This window comes from Chiroxiphia lanceolata (genome assembly GCF_009829145.1).
Source record: "Chiroxiphia lanceolata isolate bChiLan1 chromosome W unlocalized genomic scaffold, bChiLan1.pri scaffold_44_arrow_ctg1, whole genome shotgun sequence".
Lineage (NCBI taxonomy): Eukaryota > Metazoa > Chordata > Aves > Passeriformes > Pipridae > Chiroxiphia > Chiroxiphia lanceolata.
This window is the reverse complement of record NW_022476500.1, coordinates 542,578-556,429: the sequence shown is the minus strand read 5'-3', so window position 1 is coordinate 556,429 and position 13,852 is coordinate 542,578. Positions and strand designations below refer to the sequence as shown.

Genomic DNA, 13,852 nt, shown 5'->3' with positions numbered 1-13,852 from the left:
TCCAGTGATCCTGAGTACAGCCCAGTAACCCCCTCAGTGACCAGCTAGTGTGTCCCAGTGACCTCCCACTGCCCCCCAGTATGGCCCATTGATGCTCCAGTGAGCACCCAGTAACCCCCAGTATGGCCCAGTAACCTCCCAGTGTCCCCCTGTGTGTCCTGGTAATCCCCCAGTAACTCTCCAGTCCCTCCCAGTGCCCCCTGGTTCCCCCCAGTGTGTCCCAGTATCCCTCAGTAATCCCCCAGTGCCCTGCAAAGCCCCCCAACTGTCCACAGTGTGTCCCCAGATGCCCTTGGCCTTTCTGTGAGCGTGGGGGGGGACACGTTTCTGTGGTCAGTGGGTCCAGGGGGGGCTCCTGGGGTGAGATGGAGGGTTGGGGACATCAGGGATGGGGTTTGGGGACAGTGGGGAGGGGTTTGTGGACAGTGGAATTGGTGCTGTCAATAAGGGAAATGGGGCCATTGGGAGGCCCCGGGGATGCTGGAGACACCAGGGCTGCCTTGAGGTGTCAAGGGGGGAATTAGGGACACCAAGAGTGTCTTGGAGACACCAAAGAGGTCTCAGGATTCACCTGCTCATATTGCAGCCCCTCCTTTTCCCCCCCCCAGGCTTCATTGACCCCTCCCAAATGTCACCCAACCTGTATTTTCCCTTTAATCCCCTTGCCCCACAGATCCCTTTCACCCCCTAATGCCCCCAAGACCTCTTTTAACTTCACAAAATACACCCAAAGCACCCCAAATCCCCATCCAACCCCTGCAGATCCCCTCAGATCTCCCCCAACCCTCCCCTCAAATCCCTTCCAACCCCCCCAAGACGGATCACCCGGCACCCTGGGACAGGAACACAGTGGGCTGTACTGGGGGCACTGGGCTGTACTGGGAGGGCACTGGAGGGGGCTCAGGTGTCCCATGACAAGGTGGCCCAGCTTTAGGAGAGATCTGGGGAGCAGTGAGGAGGTACTGGTCTGTCCTGGTCTGTCTTGGTTTGTACCCCAATCCCCAAAGCCCCTCCCCAGCTCCCCCAGGTCCCTCCCAGACCTCAAAGCCCCCCAGGCCCCTGACTTGGTCCTGCTGCCCCTTGAGCATCTGCAGCTGCTGCAGAACCAGGCATTTCATCAGCAAATGTGCAGGTGACACCAAGCTGGGGGTGTGTTGATGTGCTGGAAGGCAGGAGGGCTCTACAGAGGGACCTGGCCAAGCTGGATCCATGGGCTGATTGCAAGGGGATGAGGTTCAAGCAGGGCCGAGTCCTGCCCTTTGGCCACAGGAAGCCCCGTCAGCCTCTCGGGCTGGGGCCAGAGTGCCTGGAAAGCAGGCAGGCAGAAAGGGGGCTGGGAGTGGGGATGGACAGGAAGCTGAAGAGGAGGCAGAGTGTGCCCCGTGTGATGTTAGGAAAGCAGGATAAGTTCTGTGATGGTTCTAGAAGAAGAAAAAAGCCCAGAGGCCAATGCAAGCAGGCAGCCCTCAGCTTGCACATGATGTCCCCTTTCTGCAGGTTCATGTCCTTGAGCCCAGGCCCTGAGGTGAGGCTGAGAAGTGGCGCGGAGGTGAGCCCAGAGCTGTCCCTGAGGTGAGGCTAAGTGCAAGGCAGAGGTGCTGCTGAGGAAGGAGAACCCCGTGGTGAGGAAGAAGTGAAGCTGTGAGTGCCCATCCCCGAGAAGGTGCTGTGTCCATCCCCTGTGTGCCAGGTGAGCTGGGGCTTTGCTGCAGAGATGCAGGCACTGATTTGAGCAGCTGCAAGTGCTGAGATGGTGGGCACCCAGGAACACAAACTGTGCCTGGCCACGGAGCCTGCAAGGAGGAGCAGAGAGAGCGGTGGCAGTGTGGGGGTCCAGGTTGTCCCTGTGCCTTCCCCTGCAGGCCCTGGCTGTCCCTGCTGGGCCCCTGTCCATCCCCATCAGGTCCCTGCCCGTCCCTCCCGGGCTGAGCTCCCCCCAGGAAGTGCTGTGGAGCTGAAGCTGCTGCCATCCCCCCCCTGCAGCCGCTGCCCCAGCCAAGGGAGCAGCAAAGGCAGGGCCAGGAGCAGAGGCAGCAGCAGGGGAGCCCTGGGGGGGCCGGGAAGGTCTTGTGTGGGTCAGGAAAGAGGCGCTGGGCACGAGGCCGGGGCTGTGCTGAGCAGGCCCAGCCCTCACATCCCCCCAGCCAACGCCAGCTGCCCGGGGGTCTTGGGAGGGACCCCCAGCCCGTGTGCCCCACATTGAGCTGGCAGAGTGAGAGCCAAGGGACAGGGCCATGGGCAGGGCCACGGGTGAGAGACAGGCAGGGCCATTGCAGGGCCACAGTGAGGGCACAGCCTGTGGCAGCAGAGCTGCCCAGGGCTGGGGGCAGCCGGGGGTGTTGGTACCAACCAGTGCTGGGGCCAAGCAGAGCACGAGGCCTCTTGCAGACCCCTGGAGCAGCCTCCCACTTGCCAGCCCCACCCTGTTGGGGAGACACTGTCCCCTCCCTCCAGGACACTTCCTCTGAAATCTTCAGGGGGTTTTTTTTTGTTGCTGATTCCTGCTGGGGACCTGAGGGAGCCTCTGCAATCCCATGCATGGGGCACAATCTCGTCTGCAGAGCTTGACTCACTGCAGACTTTGCAGGGATATCTGTGCTGGCAGCCCGAATATGTCCTGACCCCCCACGCTCCCCCCAGGATATTTGGGACAAGTTCCCCCTTCCTGGGCACCATGGGAAGGGGGGGTGATTGTTCTCCTTCTGTTGCTGTTGCTGCTCCACCCCTGGGGGCTCTTGGGGGTGGGCAGGAGGTGTTTTTTGGGGAAGCCGGGCTAGGTTGGCAGCAGAGCCCCGGCGGTGGGCGGGGGGATACGGGTCCCCCCCCACGGTGGAGGCTGGTGTAGCTGAGTCAGGCTCCGCCAGCTCCATTGTCAGCCCAGTGCTGGCGGGGGCACACAGCGGTTTTGGGGGCCCCCAGAAGTGCTGAGGGTGGGTGTGGAGCTCAGGAGCTGCTGAGTGTGGAGGGCGGAGCAGGGCAGAGCTGGGGGACCCCCGGCAGCCTGGAGGGGGGAGCACAGAGAGGGAGGAGCCCCAGGAGCCTGAAATGGGGGGCACAGGGAAGGGAAAGCTTGGACAGTGGGGACCCCTGGGATCCCTGGGACATTGAATTGGAGAACCTGGAGAGGGGGAATGTCTGGGAACGCGGCACCCCAAAGGCGAGAGTCAGAGGAGAAGGAACCCTTGGGACCCCCAATACTCCCAGCATCCCTAAGTGGGACCCCCAGCATCTCAGAAAGGGTAGCTGTTCCCAACCCAACCCCAGAGGGGAGAGACCAGAGAGGGGTAACTCCTGGGAGAATTTCTTTGGATTAACCTTCATATTTTGGAGTAGTTTTTTAGCTGAATCTCAGCTTTTTGCAGTTTGGGTGGGCGAGAGTCTTGTTGCTATTTTTGAGGGGTTTTTTGCCTGAATCTCAGATATTTGGATTTTTTCTGGGCTGAATCTTGGTGTTTTGGAGGTTTTTATGGACACAGGATGCCCGGTGAGTTCTAGAGATGGACTTGGGCAGGAGGAATCCCCAAGCCAACGCACTCAGCCCTTGTTTTCCCCCCCATCAGGATTTGTCCTTCCCAAAACTTAGGCGGATGGAGGAGGCTGTGAGGAAGAGGAAGATGCCTTGGGCCCCCCAGGCAGGTGAGGAGGAAGTCAGTGGCCCTTTGGGCGGGTGTTGTGCTGGCTCTGTCAGCCGAGCATGGCCCTGGCTGCAGGACAACCCCGCTGCCGCCGCCGTCCTGCCGGGGCCGGAGTTGGGGGGATGTCCTTGGCCTTCCCTGTGGGCCGGAGGCAAATCCCCTCCCTGTCCTTCTTGCTTCCTGCCCCAGGCTCTGAGCTGAGGATGGAGAGCCCGGAGGACAAATCCCCCCGTGAGACCCTGGTGGGAGAGGCCGTTTTGAAGGGCTCCATGGCGCAGGAAGGCAGCAGGGAGGAAAAGGGCCGGAGATCCCCCCGCAGGAGGGGCTCCAAAGCCATCCCAGGGTGCTCTGAGGAGGAAAGAGCCAGCCTGTGCCGGGAAGGCGGCCAGAGTTTGAGGGGGAGCTCCGATATGGTGGTCCGTGATCAGCCTCCCCGCAGGGAGAAACCCTTCAAGTGCTTGGAATGTGGGAAGAGCTTCAGGATGAGCACGGAACTAATCCGACACCAGCACATCCACACTGGGAAACAGCCCTACACGTGTGGGGAATGTGGAAAGAGCTTCAGGCACAGCTCCAGCCTGATCCGACACCAGCACATCCACACTGGGGAACGGCGCTACACGTGTGGTGAATGTGGGAAGAGTTTCAGGGACAGCTCCGACCTGATCCGACACCAGCACATCCACACTGGGGAATGGCCATACACATGTGGGGAATGTGGGAAGGGCTTCAGGAAGAGCTCCTGCCTCCTCACCCACCAGCTCATCCACACTGGGGAATGTCCCTACACATGTGAGGAATGTGGGATGAGCTTCAACCAGAGCTCCATCTTCCGCAGACACCAGCTTATCCATACTGGGGAACGGCCCTACACATGTGGGGAGTGTGGGATGAGCTTCAACCAGAGCTCCACCCTCTGCAGCCACCAGCACATCCACACTGGGGAACGGCCCTACACATGTGGGGAATGTGGGAAGAGCTTTAACCAGCGCTCCACTCTTTTCACCCACCGGTTCATCCACACTGGGGAACGGCCCTACACATGTGGGGAATGTGGGAAGAGCTTCAACCGGAGCTCTACCCTTCGCACCCACCAGCGCATCCACACTGGAGAACGGCCCTACAAGTGCTTGCAATGTGGGAAGAGGTTTCAGACCAGCTCAACTCTCCTCGTGCACCAGCGGACGCACACTGATGAGAGGCCCTTCCGCTGCACCAACTGCGGGAAGGGCTTCAAGCAGAACTCCACCCTCGTCACCCACCAGCGCATCCACACTGGAGAGAGGCCCTGAAAGTGTGGGGAGTGATGCCTTAAGGTCCGCCTGGTTTTTTCTTATTCTCCTAATTTTATAAGCTTTATAAGTAGTTAAGTAGCAGAAGTAGATTTTAGAAGCAGCAGCCCTTATTCCCTCACCCTTTAGCAACCTTTAGTTTACACATTCCTTGACCCTCTCACCCCATTCCATGCTCCCCATATCAATTCTACCCCTGAATTCAGTAGAAAATGTCTTTTGTCAAGGCAGGCCTCTTCTGTTTGAGGACATCTAATCCTGCCCTGAACCACAAAAGTATAGTTAAGAACTGGATGACCATGTACTCTTTGTGCTCTGAAGATGATGAAGAGGTGGTCCCGAAATACACCCCAGACCCAATTCCCAGGGGGTGGACCAAGGGGTGGACCAGGGCAAAAGCAACGGGATGGACGAGACTTGGATTGGTCGGGCAGTAACATCTCAGACATGGCCTGCGTGCAGGTCTTGTAACATCTATGCCTAGGCACAAATTAAACCTTTTTCCTATCTCATCCTCAATTAACTGCTCCGGAGTTTTTTTTTCCTCAGCACCTATTAGGCTGCAAGCAATCTCCCAGTAGGTCAAGGGTCAGTCCTTTAAAAACCATTCTGTAAAATGAATAATCACATCACTTATTCATGAATGATTTATGTTTTTATACCATAATTTTTCTATCTTAACTTTGCTCTGTAACACACAGAAATAGCAGCATAACATTTGGACTGACGTATCTGTGAGAACAGACATCTTCTTTTTAGCTACTCTTAAGCAAAGTAGGCTTCAAGTATTGATAAATATGATCATAGACAAGTTACCTTCTCAATTTGATGAATAGCACCATGGATTTGAAACTAATTGCAAAAGTAGGGTTTGCTAATGAGGTGGCCCTTATCTTTTCTCAGCAGTGCAAGCACAAGTATTTTTCTGCTGGCTCAATAGTTTTAAATGCCCAAAGTGCTATTAACTAAGTTGAAATCTGATTAAAATATGAACTTCAAAATATTCACAACAGCTAATGCACCTACACACACACAAACAAAAAAAGCTAAGGAAATTCTTATCTCTTCTCTTATCATTAAGCACAAGTTTTAAAAAATAATTAAATAACTTGTTCCCTACAGATTCTGCCAGTTGTTTTGCTTCCTATCAGCATCTTTGAAAATGCTTTGTTAAGACAGCAGTTATTCTTTATTATGGAACTGTGGGGATGATGCCCTTCTACCGACCTCAGTCTAATAAGAAATTTGTGGGAAATGTTAAAGCTTAAGGACTATTAGAAAAGGACAGTGTACCTTAGGAAAAAACAGGGGGAAAAGGTATGGAAAAAACGATCAGCCATTGCAGAGAATTAACGGATATCCCCAAGGGCTTTGCTAATAACACGGGTTAATTACCGCTGAAACACACCAGTGTTGGTCAATAAAGGAGCACAACCATAAACACATTAAAATGAGCACCCAGCAGTAACAGAGAGACAAGCCCCAGCAAAGGAAGAGCTGCCCGAGGGGCATTTCAGCACAAACCCTTTATCCTTTCTGCAGGATTTACAAACTTGCCAGCAGTCTGTCAGAACTAAAAGAGCAAAGCCCTGCGAGCGGACACAGGGAAGGGAGAAGGGACCAGGGCCTGCCTGTGCCCAAGGGGAGAGACCTGGGAGATCCCAGGCAGGGTCTGGGTGCTCACCCATGCTTGGGGGGCTGCTGCACCACCCAGAGCCGTGCGCCACCGTACACACCGGCTACACGGACAGAGCCCAGAGCTTATGACTGGAATATCAACTTGGGCTTTATTTCTTAGGAACAACTGCAAACAGCTGTCTAATAAGGCAAATGCACGAGGTTAAAGACCTTCAAAGCTCGGAGAAACCGTGGAGCGGAATCGCATCTGCTTCCCACTCCACAAAGAGAAGTGTCTTTCAGTCCACCCCTTCCCTCCCTTTACAAATGAAAGACACTTCTAAAAAATTCTTCAATAATTAGAAGCTATGCCAAAATATTTCAAAGAGTGAAACTGACACAAACTCTTCTAAGTTCAGCACAGAATCCCCCTGCACACACACAAACACACAGGCATGGGAATCTACACACACACTCCTGTTCGTCCCTGCACAGACATAACCCAGACAGACTCACAGGGGAACTCCACACACCATTCCCACATCACAACATGAGAACGGTTAGAAAAACATAAAATATGTACACCAACCCTCACTGCGCTGAAGCATTCACAGGATGTAACACCTGTGTCCACTTTTGAAATGTTACAGCCATTCTACGCAACTTTTATTTCTTGTCAGCTGAGTATTCTATCAGTTACATTCTGAGATGAAACTTCAGGCACATGAACAGCTGAATTTGTTCCACATTTGAAGGCACATTTTTAAATGGAGAAAGTAGGGAAACTGCTAAGTGTTCAAATGAATGAAACACAGTGAGCCACAAAAGGCAAATGTACCTAGTGTACAGCAACTTCCTGGAGTTACAGATCTACTCAATTTTTTATGTTTGGCATTCAGAGACCATATTTCAATTTATTAAACTACTCCTGTTCTGCTCCCCCACCCGCCTTTTTTGTAGTGTTTCAGTTGCTTTTCCTCACACGTACATATGCATGTTACAATATATAGTCAAATCACAATTATTATGGATATTCTTAATGTGTCAAACTCTGGAGTTCATTAATTGAGACAGAGAAGTAGATATGTTTCTGAATGTTAGTTCTTTCTCTGTGTCCACTAAATCCCACACGCCTCAAGCCCTGCACTCACACAATATATTAGAGTGTTTTAAGATGGTTTTAATTGAGCCAAAGAGGAAGAAAAAATTAGAGCCAAAAAGACACGTTCCCCGATTTCATTGAAATGCATCTACTCTAAGAGGCTAATCTAAACTAATCCTTCAAATTAGCTGTAAGAAGGTACATTCAAGAAAGCTCCTTTGGGGGGGCTGGAGGGACAAAGCATCTACAAAAAAAAAAACCAACAACAAGAAAAGCCCAACATATCGTCTCTTTACATGTTTTATAAAAAACATGTAATTGTAGAAAATGCTGTAGAAACTGCATTCTTACATTTCTGAAACTATCTTACACTATACACAGTGCACTGATCTATAAACCATATCTGAAAGGGGACCCTCCTCTGTTTATTTTCTTTTATTTACCCTGGAACATCACAGTGGGTTTTCCCTGTGCCCCCTTCCCAAACTGTGCTCCCGCCAGCCAGGCTGTTTGCTACTTCGCATCTCATTTCACCACCGTGCAATCACCGCCATTCACTTTTCCTGCCTGGCTCAATTCCCCCCAGCCCTGCGCTGTGCAGGCAGTAAGGACAGCGAGTGGGCATCTCCCTCTAGCACACTGTCACCTCCCGAGCAGCCTCTGCGCCACTGCGGTCGGGGCGATGCAGTACCTGCTCTTCCTCGTGGTGCAGGGAGAGTGGGTCCGGCAGGCAAAGTTCTCCCGAGTCCATATGCGCCCGGCGACAAATCCTCCGTGCGCCCTGCGGGGAAAAGCAAAGTTCCCGTGGCCGACCCCGCGCTCTTGGTACGGGCGCGCTCTGGGCGCAACGGCGGTGGGCGGGGACCAAAAGTTCGCCCGCCCCTGATCAAAGGCTCAAAGCCCGGCCCCGAGCTCATGAATATGCAGCAGGGAGGGACATTTACATCCCCCAGGACGGCCCATTGGTGGGGCGGTGACCAATCAGGTGCCAGGGGTGCAGGGGCGGCAGGCAGAGGGTGGGGGCGGAGCAGTGGCCTTGGAACAAAGCCTTGGAAATCTTTGATCCATACATGGGATGACTGGAACCATCACTTACATCAGGGTTATCTCTACGTGCTGTCTTTGTGTTGTCTGACATCTAATGCATGGGTTTTAAAACAATAGATGAAAGGGGTTGCACTTTTTAAAGGTGTAAGGAACACCAAATTCAACCCTCACAGTTGAATAAATAATTCTACAATAAATACCGACATCAGAAAAGCATCTCTTTTAAGTCTTGAAAACCAGACAAGGGACTTTCCACATGGGTGTCCTGTCATCCATAACTATTAGGGAAGAATTCAATAGAATAAAGAAGTCTAGAAGTGTTCTGTCCAAGATCCAGGTGAGATTCTCTATCATCTTCTAACATTTCACTGACCTAGAAAGCAAGAATTTGGCACAGAATTAATACTAGAGAAAAATGAGACCAGTGAAACCTCCTGAGCTCAGGAGAGCCTGACTACGCTGGGGAATCAGAGCTTTCACCCTGGGAAATGAACTGCTCTGAAACAGTGGGAAGAAACCAGTAATAAAGGCTGAGTTCAAATACTCCAGAGTAAACAAGTCCTTCCTCACCAAAAGGTCTGAGATCCCCTTAACTCATCTCTAGACATCCATGGAAATAAACCAACCTGACCTTGAACCCAAGGGAAACAAAGACAAATTCCACGACTTTAGCTGGAGCAAGGTTGGGGGGTGGGATGTGTCACTCGTCTATGACATCACATGCTCCCCATGACATCAAATCCTTCCTGTGAAATCACATCTCCCCTATGACATCACATCTCTCCTGTGATACCATATCATCCTCGTGATGTCACGTCCTCCCCTGTGACATTACAGCTCTCCTCATGCCATCACATCTCCCCCATGACATCTCAGTTCCTCTATGACATCACATTCTCCATCACATCCATTATATGACATCACATCTCCCCTGTGATATAATATCATCCCTGTGACATCACATCTAGTCCAACTGCCTCAGCAAATGCAAGGCAACAGTAGGAAGGCAGAACTGTCAAACTTCAGAAGAGTCCACAAAGACTGGGATGGGGCTTACCACTTGAGGGTACATCTCCATGGGGAGAGCAAGGCAATGAGGATCTCCAGGGAAGCTGGAGAAGGGTCTGGCAGTGAGAGTGCCATGGTTGGGAAATGCTCCCTCTGCTCAGGAAGGCATCTGTAGGGATAAGCAGAGAGACTGGAACTAGGTTGAAGCGGTTCAGAAAGTTTCAAACCTCTCTTCCTATTGGCTTCTCCTGTAGGTTGATGTGCCACTGCTTGAACTTCCCATAGATCCTGAAGTGGTGGCAGAGGAAAGTTGCTGTGAAGTTCCTGGGCTGGTAAGCTCACTGACTGTAAAGACGATGTCTTCGGGGATTCTTTTCCTTGAAGTTTTAAAAAAATTAATTTGCCTGGTTTTCACTGTTGTTTTTTCCTCCACCTCTTCCCTCCAGGAAGATGAGCACGCAACTTTCTTCCTTTAGGGGTTTGTAAATAGAGAAATGAGACAGACCTATTTTTTACCCCTTGGTACACACAGGGGAAGTGTCTATGAAGTACTATTTCAATGAACCCAGTTTAGCCCAGCTATTCTCTCATTCTTTGCTTTCCTTGTTGCACCTTTCTTCTCTTTCCCACAAGGATGCTTGTTTGGCATCTACGGAAACTGCCAAAAGATTGGAAGAGAATCTTTTAGAGAGCCAGGTCGTGGCAGTCCACCTGCTAAGGAGGACAGACATTTAGGGCAGGAAGTAAAGCAAGCCTCTGACAGCTCGGGATTTATGTGATTGATTGGATAAATAAGAAGTGCTGTTCTCTGAAACTTCCACTGATTGCCCTGAGCAAGACCTAGATTCAAGAGGTTGACAAAGCAAAGCCTCTGTTTTACCAAGGACAGAGTTTCTCGTGCTTTCCCCCACGGCAGCGCCCTCTCTGAAAGGCAAGGCCATCGGTATGTAACCGTGGGCATGCCTAGGATGACATCCAATAATCCTTAGAGCATCTGTAGGCACAGAAACTTCATGACAGATGAGATACATGGTAGAGTGGAAGAAGCAGTCTCTTTCCTAGTTTGGAAACTATCCCAGAGACTGCATTTTCCAGCCATGAGACTAGAAAATCCATTGTATTTGGAGCATATTTTGTAGGTTTCTTTCCTGTTTTATCCCTTCTCAGCCACTCGTGCCAGCAGCAATATTGAGGAAGGAAGTGGGTTTTAAAAAAGAGAAAATGCAAGAACTTCATTCAGGCAGTCAGTTGTTCTGGGCAGGGCCGTCTGACTCTTGGTGTGTTTCCCTCCATGTGCTCAGCACCGGCACAGGGCACACTGAGGGAGGTGTCCAAACTTTCCTGTAGGTGACTCCGTCAAAACTAATCCCCTCCCAGGGCATCACAAGATGATGCTAATCAGTTCTTCCAAGTCAAAGGATGTGATGGATGAAAAGACAGAATGGGAGAGATATGTGGCCTGGAAAAGCATTAATGGAGTCTGAATGGACTTTTTACTCACTGAATAATCTACCCAGCAGACTGACAGTTTTTCCCCAGTTTGCTGTTGTGTGCTTATGAACCCTTGTACACCCCGGTTTATTGTCAAAATTTATAGATCCTGCTGTACCTCCATATTGTCCCTATTTCTCCCTCAGGCTTCCCCTTTGAAAGCTGTTTATCTCTTCTTCTCCCCTGTTTTCCCATGCCTCTGTTACTGATTAGCTGTAGCTATCACAGTGCAGAGGGAGCTACCATTAGGCAGCTCCCTCTGATACTCGAGAGTTCCACCCATCCTTCCCCTGTCCCCCTACCACATCTTTCCCTAAGCTGTCAATCTCTTGCACCTCCCTGGCTTAGCATCCACCCCTCAAACCGCGGTTTTTTAAACCCTTGTTTCCCTTGAATAAACTGGCATTGCAGCACGAGACCTCAACTGCGTCCGAACCCTAACTGCAGTGCTCGGTCCAATTTCCCCTATCCCAGCGGACCGAGGCAAGTGGCTCCCAGACGTGGGGCACAGTTGAGGGCTCTCATACTGAGAGAACTCCTGTGCCTGCACTCTGGTTCAGGCGACGCCGGGGAAGGCGCTCGTCCCCCCCGGTCCTCTCCAGCAGAACGGATGGCTGCGGGCTTGTAGAAGCTGCGCAGGTCAACGCATCGCACAAGGTGAGCTGCTGGGGGCATTCCCTGCACCCTACCCCATCACCCATACCCCGATTGGACGTTGAAAGAGAGGATTTTCCATCCGACTGGAGTGGGGACCTGCACCATGGGACTCACTCTCTCGACCTCTCAAAAATTTGTATACCGGCGCTTGAAAGATTTTCTTATAGAGCATGGCCATCCACTAGACAAAAAATCAGCTAAAGTGCTTGCCAGATGGCTCGATCACAAAAGCTATAAGCTTGCCGCGGACACTGATATCGAGAAGTGGCAACTTGTGGGATACGACCTCTGGCGGGATAGTGATAAGGGGGACAGTTTAGCCAAAAAAGCCCTTATTGGGTGGAGGCTAATCCTCATAGTGCTACAGCACCAGGTGATGAACAAAGATATCAGCCTCCCAGAAACTGAAAGGGCGGAGATGGACACTGGGCAGACAGATACACCATGTGACGGGGAAGGGAAGAAACCATCGCGGCGATCTCAAAAGGATATCAAGGAGGAGGGACACGGGGATTGCACGGAGCAAAGGCAGAAAAGGGCGGCGCAGAAAAAACCCGCGCGGAACGGGAGAAGGCGGGCCCCCGTAGCTCTGCCCTTTAGACCGCCCCCGCCTCTGCCCGATCGCGTCAGGGATCCCTCCCCCGGCCTGCCCACGGATACGCCTACCTCCTCCAGTCCCGCCTCTTCCCCAGATCCGTCACCTGACCGGGGCGGCAGGGTAGCGAGAAGCAGGGGCAGGGCGAAAGTCAGAGCCTCTTCTCGGAAAGGTGGCCGCGCCCATAAGCCTCATAGCACCAGAGTCTGCAGCTACCCTGAACCCGGTTCAGACACAGAGGTTTACCCTGCCTGTCAGTACCTGCAACCGGACACAGACTCCCCTGAATGGCAGCCAAAACTCCCGGACATCTGGAAGGCTTTCAGGGAAGAGGTTGCTTCAGCTAAGGATACCGAATTCCTGAAAGCGTTTCCTATTTATGTAGAAGAAGGAAAGACCCCGGAGTGGAGACCCATATTGTACCCCATGCTCAAAGACATTAAAAAAGCGATCGTTGAATATGGGCTGGGAGCACCCTTTACCATCGGGCTGCTAGAATCCTTTTTTCTTGCTTATACATTAATTCCTTATGATATTCGCGCAGTAATAGGAGGATTGTTCACCACAGTACAGTCCTCAGTATTTGAGGCTGAATGGAAAAAACTGATTACTGTATATGTGAATGAAAAAATGGAAAGGAGAGGAATTCCTATCCAGCAGGCAATAGATATGCTTTATGGGGAAGGGAACTATTCTAGTAGGAAGGATCAAGCTAGAATTGACCCCAAATTTTTAGAAGTAATCAAAGAATTGGCATTAGAAGCTGTGAAGAGGGTAGCTAATGCCTATGTTCAGACACCCTCCTTCACTCTTATTAACCAAAGTCCAAAAGAACCTTTTGTGGAATTTATAACCAGGTTAAGAGAAGCAATCAGCCGGCAAGTCCATCAAAAGGAGAGCCAAGAAATTTTGTTTAATAAATTGGTTATTGAAAAAGCTAATGAGGACTGCCAAAAAGCATTAAAAATGTTAAAAAATCCCTCCTTACTAGAAATGATAGAAGCCTGTAAGAACATAGGCTCTAATTCCCATAAGGCACGTCTATTGGCTGCTGCTTTTACAGGGCCTCAGCATTGTTTTGAGTGTGGGGAGAAAGGACATTTTAAAAAGCACTGTCCTAAATTAATCCCTGAACCAAATTTACCTAAAACCTTATGCCGGAGGTGTGGGAAAGGGCGTCATTGGTCCTCTAGTTGCAGGTCCATAACCAACCTCAATGGTGAACCTTTGCCCCCCAGGAGATCCCCAGGGCCAAGGAAAAAAGTCACGTTTCAATCCTTGCCTGATCTTCGTCCTTGCTCCTGTGAGCATCAGGGAAACGGGGAGCAGAGCGCTCGGGGGGGCGCGATGACACAAATCACCCCTGCTCTCCGCTCAGTCCTGCGCCCCACACCTCACCCTGTCACCC

The 13,852-nt window shown here is 51.5% G+C and overlaps 1 protein-coding gene across 1 annotated transcript; it reads left to right on the top strand.

Moving 5' to 3' along the window:
- Positions 1 to 3,982: 3,982 nt before the first annotated feature.
- LOC116781373 (zinc finger protein 239-like) lies at positions 3,983 to 4,927 on the top strand (the record flags this gene model as incomplete). Its single annotated transcript, XM_032677053.1, has 1 exon — positions 3,983 to 4,927. A coding segment is annotated over one exon (945 nt), but the record flags the coding sequence as incomplete, so codon positions are not given.
- Between the last annotated feature and the right edge of the window lie 8,925 nt (positions 4,928 to 13,852).